This window comes from Trachinotus anak, unplaced genomic scaffold (genome assembly GCF_046630095.1).
Source record: "Trachinotus anak isolate AG129_WGS33_773 ecotype Australia unplaced genomic scaffold, CSIRO_AGI_Tana_v1 ptg000032l, whole genome shotgun sequence".
Classification (NCBI taxonomy): Eukaryota; Metazoa; Chordata; class Actinopteri; order Carangiformes; family Carangidae; genus Trachinotus; species Trachinotus anak.
This window is the reverse complement of record NW_027273883.1, coordinates 1,312,701-1,330,000: the sequence shown is the minus strand read 5'-3', so window position 1 is coordinate 1,330,000 and position 17,300 is coordinate 1,312,701. Positions and strand designations below refer to the sequence as shown.

The 17,300-nt window shown below is 42.6% G+C and overlaps 1 protein-coding gene across 4 annotated transcripts in view; it reads left to right on the top strand.

Annotated features, from left to right (window-relative positions):
* The window catches only part of bbs9 (Bardet-Biedl syndrome 9), a 171,356-nt gene that overhangs the window by 87,634 nt on the left and 66,422 nt on the right, over positions 1-17,300 (top strand). For all 4 annotated transcript variants that reach the window (XM_071470944.1, XM_071470946.1, XM_071470945.1 and 1 more), the window contains 2 exons: positions 7,255-7,437; positions 15,445-15,694. In XM_071470944.1, coding sequence (XP_071327045.1) covers positions 7,255-7,437; positions 15,445-15,694 — 433 coding nt within the window. The remainder of the gene's footprint in view (positions 1-7,254; positions 7,438-15,444; positions 15,695-17,300) is intronic.

Genomic DNA, 17,300 nt, shown 5'->3' with positions numbered 1-17,300 from the left:
TGAGAAGAACTTAACTGTAATTATCTAACTCTCCTCCTCAGTCCAAACAGGAAGTGGGGAAAAAGTCCTAAGCATGTCGGGAAATATCAGCAGATGGGAAAACAAGACAGCAACTTATGTGATTGTTTATATATTAATGTAGTAGATAGCATCTTAGCTGGGATGGTGTAGCCTTATGTGATGTACTCCGCCCTTACATGAGGCAATGAGACTGAAAATAGTGCTGTTAGATCAAATTTAATTTTAAATTAGATCCATTTAGGCCTTTGAGGTTGAGAACCATGAGTTTGAAAGTTTATTGGATGCAAAAACTCTGCACGTCAGTGAATAATAACAGAAAACAGGATTTTACAAAGACTCAGTTACAAAGTTCCAACCATGACACTGAAGACTGAGGTTCACGTCCTGCATGTAGTGAAGTTAAGGCCTTTAATGTTCAGGGAAGATCATGGTTTTAGTTAAATGTTGAAAAATTAACATTAACTTTGGTTCAAGTCAGTGTCTTTTTTTTAATGTTGAACCAAGAACTTCATCTTTTCCTGATCTTAACGAAGTGCTTTGAGCTGCCTAAACATGACCGTAAAGATGTTAACTGTGCTTCAGTTGTTATGAGCAGATTTAGCAGGAAAACAGCAGAAAAATACTTACAACATTTTGCAGATACGTTAAACCTGATCCATTGCGTCCATTAAAAATGTTTCCTGGTTACGTTGACAAAGCGTTGTAGTTCTAATAAAACGTCTTTTTTGTTGTAAATAAAAGCCGTTTTTACAGGTTGATTTTATTTCCTGAAAACACTGACTCAGTTTAGATGAATCAGTCCAGTCTGATACCAACATGCAGCAGGATCACACTCTGTTTTCCTGGGTGGCACTGTAGCTTCACCACAATATTATCATCAACTGTTTTATTCATTGAAACTTTTGCAGTATTTGAGTATTTTGAGCCCTGTGAACGTTCAGCAACACACTTCCCTCAGACTCTTTGTGCATCACTTGTGTTCAGATATGTTACAGTTTTTTCTTTTCTCCTTCACATGTTTAACTTTGTCTGCTTTCTGATTGGCTCTTCTACAAGTTGCTTGTTGTAGCTACTAAACCTCATTCAGTCCATCAGCTACAATTACTTTACTGAAACCACAGCCACATTGTGTGTGTGTGTGTGTGTGTGTGTGTGTGTGTGTGTGTGTGTGTGTGTGTGTGTGTGTGTGTGTGTGTGTGTGTGTGTGTGTGTGTGTGTGTGTGCTTTCAATCATGCGTTTCCATTGATAACGCTGCCCATGATTTCTGTTTTTCAGTACATTTCTTGTGGCTTTTGGTACATATCTCAGTGCATTTGTGCGTGAATATACAAACACAGCTGTTTGTGTGTGTGTGGTTTATATCTCCAGGAATAATGTAAAATGCTGCCTGGCATTGGGAGCTCTTAGACTGTTGGTCTCTTTGTTTGCCAGTGAATAAAGCAGCGATGGATGGATAGAGAGAAAGAGCAGAAGAGAAAGAATATTTTCATTTTACTGCCACAGACTCTCAGGCTTCATTCTGAACTGATGCTCATATCTTTTTTTTGGAGATTGTTAAAAGACGATGTCAGCTGAGATGTAAACCAGGTTCAGGTGTGTATGATGCAGCAATGTGTCCCTTGATGTGCGCTGAATAAAGTCCAGACTTTATTCAGACACGGCAGGAGGTCACGACCTCCGCAGCTTCTACTGCAGGTTGTTTAAGGTCACCAGCAGTTCAGCTGCTGACATACAGCTAACAGCTACTGTGTGTGTGTGTGTGTGTGTGTGTGTGTGTGTGTGTGTGTGTGTGTGTGTGTGTGTGTGTGTGTGTGTGTGTGTGTGTGTGTGTGTGTGTGTGTGCTTTCAATCATGCGTTTCCATTGATAACGCTGCCCATGATTTCTGTTTTTCAGTACATTTCTTGTGGCTTTTGGTACATATCTCAGTGCATTTGTGCGTGAATATACAAACACAGCTGTTTGTGTGTGTGTGGTTTATATCTCCAGGAATAATGTAAAATGCTGCCTGGCATTGGGAGCTCTTAGACTGTTGGTCTCTTTGTTTGCCAGTGAATAAAGCAGCGATGGATGGATAGAGAGAAAGAGCAGAAGAGAAAGAATATTTTCATTTTACTGCCACAGACTCTCAGGCTTCATTCTGAACTGATGCTCATATCTTTTTTTTGGAGATTGTTAAAAGACGATGTCAGCTGAGATGTAAACCAGGTTCAGGTGTGTATGATGCAGCAATGTGTCCCTTGATGTGCGCTGAATAAAGTCCAGACTTTATTCAGACACGGCAGGAGGTCACGACCTCCGCAGCTTCTACTGCAGGTTGTTTAAGGTCACCAGCAGTTCAGCTGCTGACATACAGCTAACAGCTACTGTGTGTGTGTGTGTGTGTGTGTGTGTGTGTGTGTGTGTGTGTGTGTGTGTGTGTGTGTGTGTGTGTGTGTGTGTGTGTGTGTGTGTGTGTGTGTATTAAAACATGAATAAATGCCCTGGCTCAGCTCTTATTGTGAAGGTCTATCTATTTGTACCTCTGTCTGTGTGTGTGTGTGTGTGTGTGTGAGTGTGTTCAGCCCATGTGCAAACTTGGGTTCACATATGTGCACGTTCTTATATCACTGCTTTGTGTGTGTGTGTGTGTGTGTGTGTGTGTGTGTGTGTCCAGCCTAAATGTGTCTTTGTGTTCTCTCAGCTGGCATCAATCAGAGTGTGTGTGGAGCCGAGCTGCTGCCAACAATGAAGCCCTTCACTGGACCTGGAGCCTTTTATCAATACACACACACACACACTCAGAGACCCTGAGGGGAGGGTGGTTGGGGTTGTTTGAGTGTGTGTGTGTGTGTGTGTGTGTGTGTGTGTATTGCATGGTAGAAAGTGTCCATGAGGATATCAAGAATTCACACACTAGGATTTTATGTGCCAGTTTCAGATGGTGTTTGTATCTTTGTGAAGACCGGTTTCAGTTTTCCACCACAACCTGAGGACACATTAGAAACATTTGGGGAATAGAAACATTTCCTAATCTTCTTTTAAACGTCTTAGTTTTCATTTACAAACTTGCCAAACTGCTCAGTGCATTTGTGTAAAATAACAACCTTTGCTTGAGTAAAATATCTGTCTCAAGTTAATAAAGTTTCCTGATTTGGATGAGTTTTCAGTTCGACCTTTAGATCTTCAGAGCAGAGCAAAACAATAATGTAAATGAAAATCAATGACAAAATGGAGCAAGAAAATAATGGCAAAGACAAAAAACAGTAAAACTACTGATAACAAGACAACAATGACAAGTAACTGTGCTAAACAGTCAGTAAAACATTTGATACAGCTCAAAACAAGAGTATTACCACTGAAAACAGTGTAAACAATGACTGAAGAGAAATTAACCAACAAGTTCCTCACTAATGATCATGTTTATTTCTTTAACCTCTTTTTAAAAAACACTTTTAAATGTGAAATATTTGATGGCAAACAAGTCTGATATTTTGTTCCTCTGTATATAACAGTGCGTCGCCTCACATTAGTGTTCGAGACAGGAAGTAGAAAACTACCTCTTGATGCATGCCTCCTGTTACAGTTGTGGCCATTACTGCAAAACAAAAAATCCTGGTACAGGAGACTTGGGATTTTAGACAATGAAATATTTCTTATAAAACAAAGCAAACCAACAACCGTCCTGTCCCTCACCAGTGACCTGAGGTTCTGATCACGTGAGATCTGAGCCAGGTGTTCGGCTTTGTTCTGGACTAACTGTAGTTTTCCAAAGGTTTTCTTTGACGCTCTCGACCACACTGCCAGGCAGTAATCCAACTGAGTAACGACCAATGTTTGAACAATGTGAGAAATCCATCGTTATGGTAAAATCTTTGCACATCTCCTAATAACTGCCAGACTTCTCCCCATATCTGCAGCAGTTTTTTCAATCTGCTTTGACCACTTCAATCTGCTGTCTAATGTCACTCCAGGGAGTTTGGTTTCCTCGACCTGCTCTACAGGGACCCCCCCACCCCCTTCCACCCCCACCCCTTCACACAGGTTTAACTGTGGCTTATGTTGAAGTCTCAAAACTGGATCCAATTGCAACACTTTTTGTTTTTGATGGATGAAATGAATGGGGTTTGATGTGCAGCGCTGTTTGGTCCCCACTTTATTTTAAAGGTTCAGATCCAGAGTAAAAGATTAGAGGTTGAGATTATAGTTGGGTTTAAGGACCCAGGGGGTGGGGGACGTATTAAGTCAGTGAGGGTCCTCACAAGTATAGAAGTAGAGTCAACAGTGCCTGCTTTTATAAGGATTATGTGTTCATTGATTGGTAAGTTTGTGCATGTGAATGTGTGTATGGGTTACATACAAGGTGTGAGTGACACGCACCCATAGGTGACCTCAGGCGTGACTGAGAGCTGTGGACGTTTTTGGGGGTCACCATGGAAACAAGAGGAAGTGACTTGAGGGTTTAACTCTGACTGTTTACATCTTTGTGTCCAAGTCACACAGGAGGCACTGACTCTCATACACCTATATGTTGAAGTTTAGTATTACACAAATCAAGACGGCTTACTTTGGCAATTGGTGCTTAACCCTGACACACACACACACACACACACACACTGTAGAGTCTCCCATCTCTGTTTTCGCAGTATCAGATGGCGAGCACTGAATCCATTTGTCAAACAAACTGCTGGCGTACGTTGGCGCTCAGACCTGCGGATCACTCATTTATCTGAGCACACACTCGTCCATTAGTCCCAGATCTGCTTTCACCTCTTCTCTTTCTCTCTCTCCGTCTGTTCGTCTCTTTCTTCCCTCGTCTCCTGTTTCCCTCCTTCTCTTTGTCCGGCTTGTCCTTTCTTGTTGTCCTCGTTGCCATCCGTCTCGCTCTGTCATCACTCGTTCGCACCGCTCCACTCATCTCCACTCCTCTGTTGTTATATTGATGGAGGGATGGAGGGATTGACCCCTGGCTGGAGGTCAGAGTTCACCTGGTCCCGCCACACCTCATTCATGCAGCCACTCGCTCGCCGTTAAACACTGCTGAGTAAAAACCAGACGAACTTAAGCTCCACTTCTGCTGCTTTTCTTCATTTCAAAGCGAGTATTCAGTTTCTGTTTGCTCCCCTCAGCGTCTCTTTGGAAAAACATGCAACAGGTTGATGAAAATCCTGCAGTTTCTAAGTGGAAGTCAACCAACAGTAAGGACAAGTCATCAGAGCTTGCAGAGCCAGCTCATAGAGCAGTTTATTTGAACTCTGCTGCGTCTTGTCCTTTAAATTCAGTTTGTTTTTCCAGTTGAGAAAGAAGTGATGCTGTAATAACCCAAAACAGCTTGAAAATGGGATTTCCAGTTCTCTAATAAGAGAACACTGGTGCAGTTTGTTCAGAGAGAGAATTTAATTCCATCAGACTCCAAGAAACAGCCCTGAAATATGACAGATTATGGTTTTGAAGGTCGTGGATCCACTTCCTTCTCTTTGGAAACCCAAACATAACACAATGGAGCCTGGACTGATGCTCATGTCCTGCTGGTATAATGGATTCCAGGAATAATCCACCTGATCATTTGTATGGATACTTTAAAACTTATCAGTTCACACCTTTAACACAGTTCACTCATTTGACTGTGACCTGTATGTTGAGTTGTTGCAAAGCTATATATGTTACACCTGTTCATGCCTCAGAAACTCATACAGGTGACCGTAGACAGGTGGATTATTCTGTAGTTTTCTGTGGATGTTTCCTGACATTTTGACACATGCTGTTATGATGGGTGTTGATTGGAATCCATTGTTTCTGCTGTCAATGCTCTTAATCACTTTGAGCTCAGTCACATTATTGAATATGAAGAGTGCAGGGCTCAAAAAGATAAAGAGCCAAAGTAATAATTCATTAATCACAATGAAGGTAAAGACTTTCTAGTTTCACTTTGACCCACTATGCTTGCTGTACTTTCTTCCCAGGTCTGAACAATGAACTTGCTGAGTACAATATTATCGTAATTGATAGAAATTGTTTTCAATAAGGAAAATTCTACTAGAAACATAACAGCACAAAGAAATAATTCAATTGCAAAACATCTTTTTTCTCCTTACTCCAGTTAATGTTTTTTTTTTCTCGACACTTTCTCCACTCACTTCACTTGAGCTTCTAATTCTAACGTGTAAAAACTGAAATAACCTGTCGCAGTAGGAGGTGTGAGGTCTGTAACAGCCGTGTTGAATCTTGGTCCCCAGTGAAAACACAGTTGTTCAGGGTGAATTCAGGCTCATCTAAATGAGAGTAAATCAGCCACCTGACAGAGCGGTCGGCGACGGCGACGGTAATGAAGGAGCTGTGGACCCGATGCTCATAAAGCTGTTTACACAGGCTGTGCAGTCGACACTCAGTCTTTTGGGATATATGAGTTCATTTAGACAAACTGCTCTCAGTCACACAGCTGAGACCCTCAGAGAAAAGATGATTCATGATCTGTACTGTGTTCCCAGTACAGGACTGTATTTTGTTTTTAATAATTTAATAATAAATCCTGTGATAAATGGGAACATGTGTTTGTTTTAGTTATTAATTTTCTGGCCTCAGGAGGAAATGTGCTCAAAACTTGTCACACTTCATTTTCAAGGCTGAAAATCAAGATCATTAACTGTGCACATTTTACTGAGCTGCGACTGAACCACATTTTTTCCATGTTTTATCTTGTATTGACATTTTAATTCAAAATTTTATATTTTTAAAGACACCAGGAAATATCATTTTTATGAGAATAAGGATGTTTGGGTGGTATATAACACAAAAATAGATCATTCAGAGTGTAAACAGAGGGAATATAAGTTAAGGAGAGAAAAGGCGGTTGATTGGATTTATTTTAATTTATTTTAAAATGTGTCAGTTTTACTGATCAAATCTGATGATTAATATTAATGACGTAATGACTTCAATGTTCCAGTTGAAGGTTTTTGACCAAACACCTGCAAAACAAGGGACATTCCCATCAACCTCAGCTGTAAATTCTGCTTTGTGCTTATTGGTAAGCTGGCAGAGGCCAAAAGTTTCCCTTTCTCACTGATTAAACTATATTTAGTTAATTAATTATTCATTTATTAATGTGAATGATGCAAAGCAGTAAATTTGTACAGTAACAGTTGATCAAGAAAACAGTGATGCTTTCACTTCGAGCAGAAAGATGTGAGTTTCTGTGCTGACGACACAGTGTGATTATTAGGAGAGATATTCACTGACTCCTCCCTCCTGCAGGTGATGGCACTGGCGGAGGCGGCGGAGGAGAACCGGGCTCTGCTGGAGGAGGCGTTTGTCCGTCTGCGCAGCGCCACACACCTGTTAGTGCTGCTGCTGTCGCTGTGGCAGGGCCTGACCCCCGACCAGACTGCCATCCTGGAGGCCACGCTGCTGCCGCTGCTGCAGGACACGCCACAGCTGGTACACACACACACACACACACACACAGGAGGCCATTAACATGTCAGTGTCTGTCCATCCATCTGCAGCCCACTCAGTAAACACAGCCCCAGCTTAAACACACACTGAAAACTTTTAAAATACATTAAGTACTTCTGGTCCCCGAGGAATTTACACACACACACACACACACACACACACACACACACTCAATCACAAACTCACTCTCTGCCACTCAACACTCACCTGTCAGCTCTGCAGTAAGAGTGAGTTCTGTGGAACTTGTTTATGGTTAAAATATTAAACCTGTGTGCGTGCGTGCGTGCGTGCGTGCGTGCGTGCGTGCGTGCGTGCGTGCGTGCGTGTGTGCGTGCGTGAGCATGTACAACACACAAATACACACCAGAGGTCAAGGTCACAATAGCATGAATGGATGACATATTGCTCTATAATCAGCCTGTGACTCAGACTGTGAGCTTTGTGTGTTTGTGTGTGTAGTTGTGTATATTTGTATGTGTGTTTACTGTGTGTGTGTTTCTAAACAGCCGTGTTGACAGAGGTCAGATCAGACCACGAAAGATTTTTTCCCCCAAAGAGACCCTGAAAATTAGTGTGTGTGTGTGTGTGAGTGTGTGAGTGTGTGTGTGTGTGAGTGTGTGAGTGTGTGAGTGTGTGTGTGTGTGTGTGTGTGTGTGTGTGTGTTCGTTTTTCCACAGCTCTGATCAATCCCCTGAACCTCTCATTACCACTGAGTCTATTTCCAGCCTCCTCTGACAGCCCCACATCACACACTCATACACATGAACATCTGTGTCTTCATAAACAGCCGCACATAAAACATCTCTTACAGTACACACACACACGCACACACACACACACACACACACACACACACACACACACACACACTGACTGGAGACAGAAATAGGTTTAGAGGGTCAGTTGATGAGCCTCAGGGGAGTGTGTATGTATGTGTGTGTGTGAGTGTGTGTTGTTGTACATGGGATTAATGGCATCAAGTGAATTAGCAGTAATCAGGGTCACGTCCACGACATTAAGACAAACAGGTGGACTGATGAGCTATTTTCAGACAACACAACACACTCTCCACTGCAGTCCTATGACTACACACTGACAGAGATGGAGACACTGGTTTTAGGTGCTTCTGTAATTGAAGGATAATTCTGCTCTAGTAGTTTTGTAGTTATTATAACACTGTACGCAGCTGAAGTCAGCAGGTAAGAAAAAGTTTTTAAAAGCAAGTTTGGTGCTTGCTGCTCTTGACACAGGTGTTTCTGCAGAATACCAAATTGTGGACGTGCTATTTGACCTTTGACCTTTTCTGTGACCAGGCAGGTGAGGTTATTCCAGGTGAGTGCAGGTCAGTCTCTCAGTAAGTTTCCTTTCAGTGGGATAAATCCCAGGAATGTCATGAACGAGAATAAAGCCACAGAAGAAGACAGAGGGATGAAGAGCAGGATTAAAGGAGGATAGAGAAGGGTTAAAGGGAGGAGGAAGATGGAGGAGGAGGAGGAGTCAAGGATTTTGAAGCTTCATCCAAAGTCCAACTCCTTTCTTTTTTAATTTATCCTGCCATTCATCCTGCACTGTTTCCATCACTCCCACTGCTCCTGTATTTATTGATTCATTGAGCAAATGATTGATTCATTCATTCCTCCATAATTCAATATCATCACTGTCAGCCGTCATCCATAAATTTGATCTATGATATTTTGATTTAATTCAGTGAGTTTGCAGTATTACAATATTCATCATCATAAGTCTCAGCACAGAGTCTCGTGGTGTATGGGCAGGTTTCGAGTACTTTTTGGGCCACGCCCACAATACTATGTTTTAGTTTTAAAACTCTGCCGTCCACACTGCTCCAGAGTATTTAAGGAACTAAAACAGTGACCTTTAGAAACACTGCACCTTCCTCTTTACTCCGGCTTGCACATTCTCAGTGTACACGAATGCTCATGTATGTGTGTATTTGTTTTCATGTGTGTTATTACAGACGGAGATTGTTTCTGATGCAGAACTAAAACGGTTGTCTGGACAGAGACTGTTTTCGTTTAAAAACAGTGTTTTAAAAAGTGGACGTAGCCTCAGTCCTGGTTAGTGTCTGCAGGTCCGGCTGCTCCACAACCTCCACTCAGTCGGAGACAAACACCCAAACCGATCAGAGAGACTGTGGCAGTCAATCTGCAACTGTTAAACATTAAAGTCATAAAAGAGGAGGTCACAGGTGTGAGGGGGGGGTCTCTCTTGTCCACAGCTGAGTAGGAGTTGCAGGTGAAAATAATAATCATTATTAATCATTATTTTAAGACCCTTTTTTTCTCCAATATGCAGTAGAAGCAGACACACATGGTGCTCCATAAAGCACAGAAAAATAAAAACACGTAACAGAAAACCAAACGACCTGAGGCCTATATGTCATCTGTCACATTAGCTCAGATTATGTGATGATCAGCTGAGGTACAAAGTGCAAAGAACTCTAAAAATGCCAGAAATGTGCGGCTGCTGATCAGAAAACAAGGTCAGGATTCAGACAGGAGGAATTCTCCTGACGGCAGACGTCTCCACTCACATTTCTTTATCTTAAGAAATATGTAGAGTAAGAGAGCGGGAAAAAAGAGGAGGAGGAGAAGGAGGGGGAGGAGAAGGAGGAAGAGGAAGAGGGGGAGGAGGAGGGGGAGGAGGAGGTGCACCAGAGGAAATTAATCTGTGTGGTGTCTAACGAAACATCTCATTTAGTTTCAGCCAAGCAGAACACCACCTCCTCCTCTGCTGCATTCCTCCTGCCCCTCTCTTTCTCCTCCCTCTTCATCCTCCTCTTCTTCCACTTCCTCAATCCCTTTGGTTTTTGCCTCTTTCTGCCTCCTCCATCTCAACTTCTGACTCTGTCTCCTCATCCTCCTTGCTCTTCATCTTCTTCATCTTTCACTGCTCTTCGTTTCTGTTTGTTTTCTTCTTCCCTTTTCCAAAAACTCTTCATCCTCTTTTTATTTGTCACTGTTCTTCCTCTTGCCTCATTCCTCACCCTCTCACTCTTTTCTTTTCTCCCTCACTTCTCCTCCTCCTTCAGCATCATCATTATTCCCATGTCTTCTACTAAGTTTCTGTTTCTATGCTTCTCTCCATTTGTTTCTCTCCATCTCCTTTCTTTGTCCATCTGTCCATCCTTCTCTCTTTGTCTCACCCTAACTAACCTTATTCATATCTCTCCCTCTTGCGTTCTCTTTCCCCATCTCTTCCTCACTTCCCCTTTGACTGTCACCCTCTTTTTTCTCTGTCTCTCTGGCTTCCTGACTCTTTATTTTTACCCCTCTCTGACTCTTTTTCTTCTCCCCTTTTCATTTCTCCTTCCCTTTTTCCTCTTTTCCCCTCCCACACCCATTTGTTCAGGACCACCCTCCCTTGTTCCTTGTTCCTCTCTCCATCTTTTGTCTCTTTTTCCATCTGTCAGTCAGCTCTTGAACAGAGTTGCTGACGCTGTCTGTCTGCCTGCTATTCTTGTATGACCCCCACATTCTCCCGCCCTTTGTTTACTTTACCAGAATCCATCATACAGCCGAGCAGCGCTGCCTCGTTCTGGCTTCCTGAACTCTTAACCAAAAATTTCTATATGGTACCTGGAAGTGTTTCTTTAGGGTTGTACCACTGCAGAGCTATTTACAGAGCTGTAAAGAGCATTTTTAGAAAAGTTCTCTCAACACAGAGTCAGTTGGTTCTATGAGCTTATGGTGAAATAAAGAACCATTGAAGAAGTGATGAAATGTTTTCAAAAAGCAGAGTTCAGGTTCTTTTTCAGAGCCACGTTGAGTCATTATTGTATCTCACCAGGTGTCGGGTAGGTGCATATGACTGGTACCTTGACCACATAACTGAAATAAAAACTCAAATCCAGAAGAATAAAGTCCATACTGGGCGATTCAGCACCCATCCATTTGATTCATGCACAACGCCATATACAGCAAGACGCTGTAGTGTCCAATCAGATACACAGTCAATGGACTGCACTTCTATAGCTCTTTCCTAGTCGTGTCGACCACTCAAAGCACTTTACAATACTTTGCCACATTCACCCATTCACATAGACACACATACATCACACTCACACTGTTGGAACAGACATCAGAGGCAGTTCTGGTCACATACATTACTCTGAAAGGTGAACACTGTGTTTGTTTTGTTTACCTCGTGAATGTCGAGGTTCTTTGACCATAAAGATGTACTTATTTAACTCAAACCATGAGCTTTTCCCGAACCTCACCTTAACCATGTGTTTATTATTGTTACCATGACGACAAAGGTAGGGACAAGCAACCTATATGGTTGATTAGGTTGGAGGAGTTGTTGGTTCGTGCAGCTGGACTTCTTGGATCGTCTCATGCCTCACTGGTACCAACGTAGTCCCATGTAATATAGAATGATGAGGTTTTTATAATTTGTCCGTGTTTTGAATTAAACTCACTCTGGTGCACTTTAAGTCTTCCTACATGCTGTCTGTTCAAATCACAGGTTCCCTTACAACATATCAGAGCTTCTGACTTTCAGCATTTACAGTAACTGGTCGTATTTAAAGTCAATTACAGCCAGAAGATGTAGAGTGTGCCAGTTGCAATCTGAACTGTATCAACTCCAGTCTTAAAGATATTTTTTTAGAAAGAGGAATTCACTGATCTGTTCAGGGGAAGTGATTGTTTGGATGATTTTTTTCTCCCCCTGGAGACTGACTGTACGACATTGTTCTCACAGAGCCGTAACTCCGGCTTCTCAAATGACTTTCCCAGCCGTGATGAGGATGTCAGGACTGAGGGATTTCTGTCTGAACGTTTACTCCTCTCTTTGGGAGTCCTCCAAGGTTGTGTGCTGGGCCCGGGAATATTTTCTCCACGGCCATCCAGTAATGTTGCAATCACATCTGGGATTTCCTCCTCGTCGAACCTAATATTCTTGATGCAGTCGGTAGAAGTCCGTAGAAGGACAAGAGACTTACAAGACTTAATAAAAGAAAATCATCAAAACCATCTGCAGTATATACATCCTCATCAAAGTATCAGCAGTGAAACAATGAAGCTACTGAGGTAGATCAGTTACAGACTGAACAGACACAGTTACAGCCACCACTGCACTTTTATGTGTTAACAACTGAATTGAGGGTCTGATCCAGAGAAACTTCAATTTCCAGGTCGGCGTCTGTAAAAGTTAGTCCATAGAGGAGAGTAGAGACAGTGTGTGAGGGTGGAAGGCCTTTAGCATATCTCCCTTCAGTTCCCCTCAGCACTTGTTAGCACCCTAAAGACCAGGAGGGAGGGGTCTTTTAGTGATCGACTGAACTATGTGATCATTAGGTGAGTTCATCAATCTTTGATTATATAAAAAAATATTAATCACTCTTCTGGTCAAAGATCAAAGAGAGGGTTCAAATGCAGAATGTAAAGTTTGTTAAGATCAACTGACGCTAGTTTCCACTACCATGCAATGCCTGCTGGGAAGTGGGTGTGGCTTGAATCTACATCACTGTTGACTTACTTCCTGAACTCCTGGAGGGTCAAACTCACAGAAGTGTATTTGAGTTTTCAGAGTACTGCAGCATCACTTAGCATGGCAGTGGGAATTCCCTGAAGGGGAAGTGACCAAAGGCTTTTTAAACCACTATTTATAAGCACAGATGGTGGAACAGGACGACTCAGCTTTTACTGTATTACTTTCATTTGTTTGTCCCAGACAACAGCAGCATCATTTTACCAAACCCAACAAGGCATGACAGGACTAAAACTGCCCTGCACTTTATGTGAGCCAAAAGAAAATGACCCCAATGCTTTTATTTTCATACAGTTTAATCAATGTATAAGGCAAGATATTACAATAATAAGAGCAAATGATAAAACATTCATGTAAAAGACATCAAGATTGAAATAAAATAAGGTAAAACCAAAATTCTGTTAATTGATGGAAGAAAAACATGAAAAATGATGTAAAAACAGGATAAGCTCCTGTATGAACCTGTGTTTTAAAGCTAATCAGTATTTTTTGTCTCACTGACCTGTTGTTACTAGAGCTCCAGAGAGAAGCCTGAGAGAGGAGATGTAAAACTACACTGAGATGGTTTTTGGTTCTTAAAACCACAAATATATCTTCTGATGGAGATCAACACTTCAGATAAAACACAGCAGAAGTTAAAATATGGAGCTTTAAGTAGTCAGTCTGACTGAGTGAACATAGTTGAGCATTTAGCTACAGAGTGAAATAATTAGCACTTTTCTCTCTCATGTGTGTTGCACTGGCACTGAGTTTTATTTACTCATGTAAATATTGTTCATGATCCATCAAACAAAGCTCTTTTAAAACAAGACTTTTAAATATTCATAAAACAAAACCCATAAGCTCTGTGTTTGCTCAGAAGACTTCTCTCTCAAAATCACTCTAGAAAAATAAAATCTCTTGTGAATCAGTGCTGAACATGAACTTGGAGAAACTCTTCACTTAAAGTAGTAATGGATGTGCACTAACCTAAAGTCTTCAATCTTTACAAAGTGGCACTTGTTCACTAACACAAGCTGCTCCAGGCTTCAGAGATCAGAGAATAATATAATGCGAACCGTCTCTTGTCTCTGGGCACAGGAAACAAACGTCTCTCCTTTTCCTGCATTAGTGGGAACTTTGTCTTAATTTACCGCCCTGGCCTCGGTCCAAACCCGCTCCGCTCCACCTTTCTGTGCTTCCTTTCTTCTTGTTCAGGAGGATGAATGTCTGCAGTTTAGGTCCAAAGACATTTAATTTTCCTCCGCAGCATGTGGAACGTATGTGTCAGCGCGTGCACGTGCATGAGCGTGCCAAGTTTCCACAGAAACCTGCAGTTATGTCGTTCCAAGTATTTGATAACCTGGTGAGGTATTGTGGTAAGAATAGGTCACCCACCTCCCCTCTCGCCTTCCCTCCCCCTCCTCCTCCTCCTCCTCCCCTCCTGCTCCTCCTCTCTCATTTTCTCTCCTTCCAGACTCTTTTTTCCCTCCTGTCTTCTCTTTCCTCCGTTCTTATCTCTACTCACCCGTCATCTCTCCACTCGTCTTTTTTTTCTGTCTCTAATATCTGCCTTCCTCTCTGTCATCATCTCATCTCCTTGACCTTCTACAACCCCCTCTCTCTCTCTTTCTCTCTCCCTGTCTGTGCCTCTGTCGCTCTGTCATCATCATTACAGGGTTGATTACCTGTCATTATGGCTCATTAGGGGCCTATCAGCATGGCGGCAGGCAGGGGGAGGAGGGGGAGGGGGCTTGGGAAAAGGGGAGGCTGGGAGGGCACCTGTCAACACACCCATACACACACTCACCCATCCAGGGTCACCTGTCGAGAGGGCTGGTTATAGACTCATGGGTTTATAGGACAAGATAAGTAGATGTGTGTGTGTGTGTGTGTGCGTGTGTGTGTGCGTGTGCGTGTGCGTGTGTGTGTATGGGAATGAGATCAGAGATGCCCAGACATGATATCTTGGTCAGAGACAACAGAGAGAGAGAGAGAGTGGCAAGAGACATGGTTCTTATCTCCTCACTGCTTTTTATTACCACTGGGTGTGTGTGGTGTGTGTGTGGTGTGTGTGTGTGTGTGTGTGTGTGTGTGTGTGTGTGTGTCCCTCTGTTGCACATTATTCTATTAAATGTCAATATATGATTGTTCATTAAATCTTTTCTGCCCTTTCCCTCCTTTCTTTTCTTATTCCTCCTCCTACTCCTTCTCTCCTTTACTTTTCCATTTTCTTCAATGTCTTCTTCTTCTTTTACTTTTCATTGTTTTCTTCCCTCTTCTTTGCACTCACCATCTTTTCTCTCTCTGCTCTTACCCCTGTTCTCATCAGTTCTTCCTCTTATCTCTTGTTTCCTTCTCTATCTCCTGTCCCTCGTCCTCATCCCCTCGTTTTCTTTTCCCTTTTAATCTTCCTCATCTTCCCTCAACTTCCATCTTTCTTCACTAAACAACACACTTGTATTCTGGCTCCTCATCTTCCTCCTGTCTCCTCAGGGCTGGGAGGAGAGCTGCGACGCTGCCGTCTCCCACCTCCTGCGGAGCTGCCTGTCGCGGAGCCCCAAGGACCAGGCCACATCTCTGGCCCAGGCCGGAGGGCCTGTGCTGGGCCTCCCTCGGGACACCGAGCGCCTCAAGAAGCACATCACCCTGATGTGCGATCGCATCGGCAAGGGAGGCCGTCTCACCCTGGCCTCTGAAGCCAACGTCCAGGTCCCCGCCCAGATCCAGAACCTGGCTGCTCCTGGTGAGTCCTGGGAGGGGGAGGGAGGGAGGGATGGAATTTAGTGTCAGTGGTACAGGAGGTTTCGACCTGGATGTCTCCTCCTCTCCACATCAAACAGACCAGCTGATGATACCCAACAAAAACACGGAATAAGACAGTTTCACATTTAAAGTCAGTGATTGGTCGACACTCTTCAGTGACACAGGACATCTCTGATTGGCTGGAGCTGAGCTGCCTAACAACATCCGACGACTAAAATCCTTCATGTGGTTCAGACACAGAGCTGAAAACCACCAAGGTGGAGACAGAGGATCTGAAACATGAGACTCAAAACTGGATAAAAGTGAATTTTGAGCAACACTGACACATGCACAGAGAGGATATGACATCATTAACAGGCGACCAATGAAACGGAGCGTTACCATGATTAAAATCACATATTTCTCTGGTTTGAGAACTGATGGAAACATTTGTAAGAACACAACTCAACAACATATAGAACAGAGGTCTGGTTGTTTTTAGTCATTTTAATGTGAAAAAGTTACAGATTATAACTTTGACCTGAAAACACAAATCTGGGACAACACACTCTAAACTGTAGGTTGACTTTTGACCTTTTTCCAGAGCTTTTAACCGTCTCTCATGGCTTTCTTCAGTGAATGGAATTTGATCCGTTTCCAAAATACACAGCTGATGAAGTTCAATAACAGGAATAAAGGAACTGAGTGTTGTCTGTGTGTTATGAGTGTGTGTCTGTGTGTTATGAGTGTGTGTCTGCGTGTTATGAGTGTGTGTCTGTGTGTTATGAGTGTTGTCTGTGTGTTATGAGTGTGTGTCTGTGTGTTGCTTCACTGTGTGTGTTGGTGCACAGCCTCACATGAGCCGGTCCCCTGGTGAAGATTTTAGGCTTCAACAGGCAAAGACATGAAGCCTATTCATGCTGCACTTTACAGCCAACACACTCACACACTTGTATTTAAATGCATCACTACACACACACACGCAAAAAAAAAAACACTACAGGTATGGCACACATACTGTACACATCCATGTCAGATACACAACACAGACACACTCATAAAAACATGGATATGACACATATAGTTATATTTGCATGGTGGACACACTCATAAAATCAAAGTATACACACACTCTTTCACACACAAACACACAAACACACAAACACACACACACACACACACACACACACACACACACACCTTATGGATCATTTAGTCTTGGCTTAAGTTTATAGAGGTGTTTCTGACAAGATCATCAATTACAGTCTGTCTCCCCTCCCCTCCCCGTTCTCCCCTCCCCTCCCTCCTTCATTTACTCCTCACACTCTCTCTGAGTCTCAGTCAGTCACATTTGTCTAATGACGTCGTAGTTGTGCGAAATGGCTTGAACACAACTTGTTTTGCATTGTTGAATTGCAGCGTTTGAATCTGTTGCATGTTGTGTTCATGCAGGTTCACTGGGCTGGGTTACTACACTGTAAAAACTGTGGCACTAAAACAAGGACATATAGCCAATAATAGGTCAGTGATGCACCATCATCAATACAAATGATTCTAACCTGCATCTCTCAAATATATAAATATATATATAAATAGCAGTGCAGTGA